Source organism: Hirundo rustica, chromosome 5 (genome assembly GCF_015227805.2).
Source record: "Hirundo rustica isolate bHirRus1 chromosome 5, bHirRus1.pri.v3, whole genome shotgun sequence".
Classification (NCBI taxonomy): Eukaryota; Metazoa; Chordata; class Aves; order Passeriformes; family Hirundinidae; genus Hirundo; species Hirundo rustica.
In genome coordinates, this window is record NC_053454.1 from 57,334,762 (window position 1) to 57,340,507 (window position 5,746).

Consider the following 5,746-nt stretch of genomic DNA (forward strand, 5'->3'; position numbering starts at 1 on the left):
TTAAGCTGCCTTGCTGTACTTCTTTGTAAAGTGAGAAATGGTCTTTGATGCAGTTGTGCGATGCTGTTTCTTCCTGTTGCTGTACAACTTTGCAGTAAGCAAAAAAGTGGCTTGTAGTTTGTTAGTAAAATGAACTGAAGTAGAAATCCATCTACTGAATAGGAAAAAAAGCTGAGTTGTACAGCTACAGCATTTCTCTGCTGTCTGGACCTGCACCGTAGCATATTGTAAGAAAATGGGGCAGGGCTATTGGGGCACTCACTGCTTGGGATGTGCCCAGGAGGTCTCTATACTTTTCTGTCCGTACCTAGCACCAGCCTTTGTCTCTTCTGAGTCTCGAGTTGAAATCATTTTACTCTTCGCAGCCCAAATCCGCAGGGTCACGGCTCTTTACTCCTCAAGGCCGTGTTCCAGCACTGTTAGGCTGTTAAGGTTTCCATTGCGGCTTTCCAGATGTCCAGGCGGTTGCTTACGAAGAGCCGAAGCACTGGTGCTCCATCGTCTACTACGAGCTGAACAACCGCGTCGGGGAGGCGTTCCACGCATCCTCCACCAGCATCCTGGTGGATGGCTTCACCGACCCCTCCAACAACAAGAACAGGTTCTGCCTGGGGCTGCTCTCCAACGTCAACCGCAACTCCACCATCGAGAACACGAGGCGGCACATCGGCAAGGGTGAGGTGGGGATCTGGCCGTCCGTTTTGGACGGGGGTGGTGTTTCCCGAGACGTGGCAACCCGGGCCACTTCCCTCAAGGGTAAGCTGCTCTTCCCTAGCATGTGGGAGAAGCGCTTGTGTTGGTAAACATATAATTTTCTGGCCTACTCTCATAAGCAAAATATTGTTCCTACCTGGTGTGTAATTACAGGAAGCTTTTAGCCTTAATCAATTTTTAGTTGCCTGAAGGCTATCGAAATCTAAATTAGAGGTTAAGGCAGTTTGTTTAATGAAACATCTTGATTATTGCTGTATATGGAAATCCAAATTGTGGTTCTTGGCAACGAATGTTTTAGCTAGCCGTAGTTCTAATATAAATTAGCTATCCTAACTTGTATTTTGGGAGATAACCTTCTAAAATAGTTTATTCCAAATGCATTTTTCACAGGCTGGTGATTCTTTCAGGGGGAATTTTGTGCTTCCTTTCTTTGTCTCTGACAGTCTTGCAAAAGAGAAAATCTTCACCTTTGTGCCTGGCTAATACGGTCCTGTTTTCTGAGAACTCAGCTGTAATGCCAATGGCAGGCAAAGCTGACACTGCCCCCTGCAACAGGCCATTCCTGCAAGGCACGTTTTTTAGGTTTTTACATTTTTAGTAAACTGTAAGTTTTCTGAGACAGTTGAGGGTTCAGCACGCCCAAGCAGTGGGGTAGATGTGCCAATTCATGAAGAGGAGAAAAGAACTGAAGCTGAAGAGAGCTGTCAGGTCCTCGAGTCTGCCCCCAGTCTGGAGAGCTTTTCTCTTCATGAGAACTTGTGCAGCTCTCAGTAGTGCACCACACCTGTGTTGTGCCACTCAAGTGCTAATACTTCTTCCTTCTTTTCCTCCCCATCCATCTTCCCAAGTATCAGGCTATTTATTTAACACCTCATTCATTTTTCCTGTTAGGAGTAAGCCAGCTGCAGGCAGAGTTCTGCTGAAGCACTTAACTGCGTGTGTACCAAAGCAGAGCGTGGGAGAGACAAGGATACAGTTGAATAAGTAAATGTGTACAAGTAACAGTGATGTAGAACTGTTAGCCTTTGAGAAAGGAGGAGTAAATCCCAAACTTGAAGACATAGCCATAAATGTTTTTGCAGATCAGGTGGGAGTATGTATATATCCACACAGTCAGTGGCAAAACCTTACATGACAGAGCACAGCCAAGGCTTTCTTACTGGGCTGCAGTCGAGTTTTCTAATTCTCCATGTCCACCTCTGTGATTTGTGACATTGTGGGAGGTGAAGGGTTTAAGTAGCAAATAAACCATTTTTAAACACAGAAGGTAAATTTTCTTGCTTTCTCAAAACATTTAGAATTGACTCCTACTGACACAAAGGTTCTCTGTATGTTACTTTTCTGGGGCTTTGCTGCTGTGGATGACAGATGAAGGGGCAGGCACTGAAGGGGAAAGGACTGTAAAATTGATGTGTACCCTCATTTGGCAGGTAGGAATATAAGTGGGGTTTTTTTACCCACCTGGCTTTCTGGAATTAAAGCTAGCTGACAAAACTCATGCTACCCAAATTAGCACTCAAGACTTTTCCAGAGAATTGAACTTGGGGCTGCTTCAGTATCTACAAATGATGCAGCAGGTTTCTGCTCTTTCTGCTTGCATTCCCAATTACTGCTTTACTTAAATAAAATGCGAAAAAGTTCAAGTGGTCAGGTTGTCCAGTGGAAGGTATCAAAACTACTATGTTTGCTAGTTTAGTGTTGTTGAACATACAACGTGTTGATTGCCCATACATACATACAATACATACCCTTCTTTCAGATCACCTGCTGCCGAAAGAGAAAAGTAAAAATGAAGACAGATGATACTCTGATATGTAATTAAGGTTTATCTCTTTGAACAGAAGGCTGTCTCTGTGGAGACAGAGCATGAAAACAGACACAGAGTGTGAATTTGCCAACTTTCTCCTTGCAGGTGTCCATCTCTACTACGTTGGAGGGGAGGTGTACGCTGAATGTCTGAGCGACAGCAGCATCTTCGTGCAAAGCCGGAACTGCAACTACCACCATGGGTTCCACCCCACCACGGTCTGCAAAATCCCCAGTGGCTGCAGTCTGAAGATTTTCAATAATCAAGAGTTTGCTCAGCTCCTGGCTCAGTCCGTGAACCATGGCTTTGAGACAGTGTATGAGCTTACTAAGATGTGCACTCTCCGGATGAGTTTTGTAAAGGTGTGTGGGCATTGGCTTGAGATTATTTTCTAAGCAAAGAAAATTGTTTTTACTTAGTGTAGTGATTTTGAAAGGTCCAGTAACTCCCTTCATCAGCCTATTTATGGCTGTTGAATTTTAAGGATGGAATGCTCGTTAAGTCTAGGACAGATAGTGAAATGAAGTATTTGTGGACAGAAAACCATCTGGCCCACATACTTAGAAAGCTTGAGGTGACTTGCAGAAGATGTTTCTTCCATAAGTCCTCTAAATCTTGACCAGCAACTCCCAAATTAGGAGCTGCAGTCATTATTTAGAATAATATGCATACCTTTCTATTCTAGGAAGGCATGCAAGGTCAGGATTTCTGATGTGGCTGTTGTGTGTGTGTCAACACAGGTACTGATATGAAAGGGCTAGTCCTTAAATGAAAGCAATCAAATGAAGATGGTGATATGCTGCAGTCCTCTCCATGATGGGAGGACGAGAACTTTCAGATGTGTTAAGACAGGGGTTCCTAAAATGGGATAGGCTCTTTACAGCTCTGCATCCTACGGGGTTGTATGGCAGTATTGCCTAAACAGCCAGACAGGACCTCTTGTATATTGGAAATTGCACTGCAGAGTGTTCAGAGCTGCTGCAGCTGTGCTGGGAGCTGGGAAATCCCTTCATTACTGATCAATACAGAGCAGTGCAAACTGTACCTGCAGGTGTCATAGTCTTCTCTTCAGACCTGCCCCAAAAATGGTTCACTTACAAAACAATTCTGAGTGCTTTTAAGTATCTCTTGATATCTTTGGTAATTACTGTAACAGAATCAGGTGTGAGCTGAAACAAAACCTGTCTTAAGCTGAGAAACGGCCTGATGGGGGATGACCATTCTGTTGTTCTCCAAGGAGGAATGCTTCTCAGTTACTGCTCACTTCATCATCCCCATCCTGAGAACGATACTTTGGTTCTTGTCAGACAGATGCCTCACCCCCGTTTCCACATCAGTCTTATCACCTCATCTTTTAATTTTTTGATCTGTTTGGCAGCATTTCCACCCAATTTGTTCTATTTTCAGTCTTGGCAGAGAAGATTTGAATTTCCTCCTCTTCAGAGGCTTTATAGGGACCTCAGGCAGCTGGCAGTGATGTATGGGGAAATTTTGCACTGCTACAGGTTATGTCTTTAAAGACTTCCTTTGCAAGAGATCTGAAATGATACTTTTCCCACATTTATGATTTTTTTTTTTTTAGCTTCTGATTTGTTTGTTGAAATGTGATAATAGTTGGTGGGTGCTATGGGTGCTGTGTCACCATGATGAAAGCTATTTTGGTAAGAAGTATGCTTTTCACATATCTAGTATTATAATATAAGGTGATTTGTTCTTTTCTTTCCCTGCTTATGGTTCTGTTTCCAGGGCTGGGGAGCTGAGTATCATCGCCAGGATGTAACGAGCACTCCATGCTGGATAGAGATACATCTCCATGGTCCCCTTCAGTGGCTGGATAAAGTACTTACTCAGATGGGCTCTCCTCATAATCCTATTTCTTCAGTGTCTTAAAAGGTCCCAAGCTCCTGCATTTTGGAAACAGTTGAGCCTTGCATGTACTTGAAAGATGTATGAGTCAGACACACGTTTTTATTCTTTCCCCGCCCCTCAACTGGCAACAGCTGAAAAAGAGCCATGAAAACACTTGACTTCTGTGACCAACTGTTGGATTCAGAAAGCAAAGATAAATAAACCCCTTTGACATACTGTTGGTATAAAGAATTTTAGTTTACATTGTAATGTACTGTTGTGGAGTTGATTTACAGGGCTTAGTACAAGAGGGACGACAGAGCCCAAGCCAAACTCAGTGTGCTGGACCGAGTTCCTGAAGGATTTTTCTGCAGCCGGCACTTTTAAGGTTCTCCTTCCTTACATTCAGCACTCACTGGTTTCCCCCACGTCCTCTGGAGCGAAGAGTGGATGTTGGCCAAGTCTTTTGCAGCCCCTCTTCAGTACTTCTTAGGAACATTAACTTGATATGGTTGCTGTTCTCTTTAAAAGTAAAAGAAATCGTAAGGTTTAATCTCCATAACTGTGTGCTATCTCTGAAATTGTGTCCTGACCATACTGCTGTAAGAATGTTAGGTATGTTCTTTTGCTAAATGTATGTATGGTGTATTTGAAAGTTTAGAAATTAATTAGATTTAGACCATAAAAGAATTAGGAATATTTGAATGGGGGGAGGTGGGAGGGGAAAATGACAACTGAAATGTAGAATATATTGTAAACATAGCGTGTTAGTTTAAACTGAGGTCTGAATTCCGTTGAGCATTTTGTTTTCATACTGGCTTCATCTTGTTAGGTCTGACTGGTTTTGCCTCTTCCTTTTCCCTCAAAGCAATTGTGCAGCTTCTTTTACCCATGAAGAGGACAAAATGATTTTACTGCAGTTTGAAGGCTGCAGCTCTATGTATTTCAAGATAAATTTGTACAGAGTGATCTTTAACTATTGAGCAGTTTTATACAGTTTATGTAACAAATGCAGGCTTTTAATTTTGTGGAAGAATCTTGTTTTGCCAAACCTAGTAACTGTTAATTGTTTGGAGCATTGTTCAATATCCCTGTGGGGGTCTATTTCAAACTTTAAATATATATATATTTTTTATTTTTTTTTTTCTGCTTGGTTTATTTTCATCTCTTTGCTCTTTTTTATTCATGTAAGCTGTAGTACTTTTAAGTACTTTTATTCCAAAACTAGTGGGTCCTCTTTACTGGAAATTTTGAATAAAACCTGTTGTTACTGCTTACATTTGATTAAAACCTTGTCTTGTCCACTTCTTAGCAGGCTCTTAACAAGCCAGATAAAGGTGTGGTCTTGGAGGAGGAACAACTAGAAACGAAGATGTG

The 5,746-nt window shown here is 42.2% G+C and overlaps 1 protein-coding gene across 9 annotated transcripts in view; it reads left to right on the forward strand.

The window, feature by feature from the left end:
- SMAD1 (SMAD family member 1) overlaps positions 1 to 5,480 on the forward strand; it is a 78,163-nt gene extending 72,683 nt beyond the window's left edge. For all 9 annotated transcript variants that reach the window (XM_040063623.2, XM_040063628.1, XM_040063627.1 and 6 more), the window contains 3 exons: positions 454 to 675; positions 2,627 to 2,883; positions 4,268 to 5,480. In XM_040063623.2, coding sequence (XP_039919557.1) covers positions 454 to 675; positions 2,627 to 2,883; positions 4,268 to 4,411 — 623 coding nt within the window. In that variant the 3' untranslated portion in view covers positions 4,412 to 5,480. The remainder of the gene's footprint in view (positions 1 to 453; positions 676 to 2,626; positions 2,884 to 4,267) is intronic.
- Positions 5,481 to 5,746: the final 266 nt, after the last annotated feature.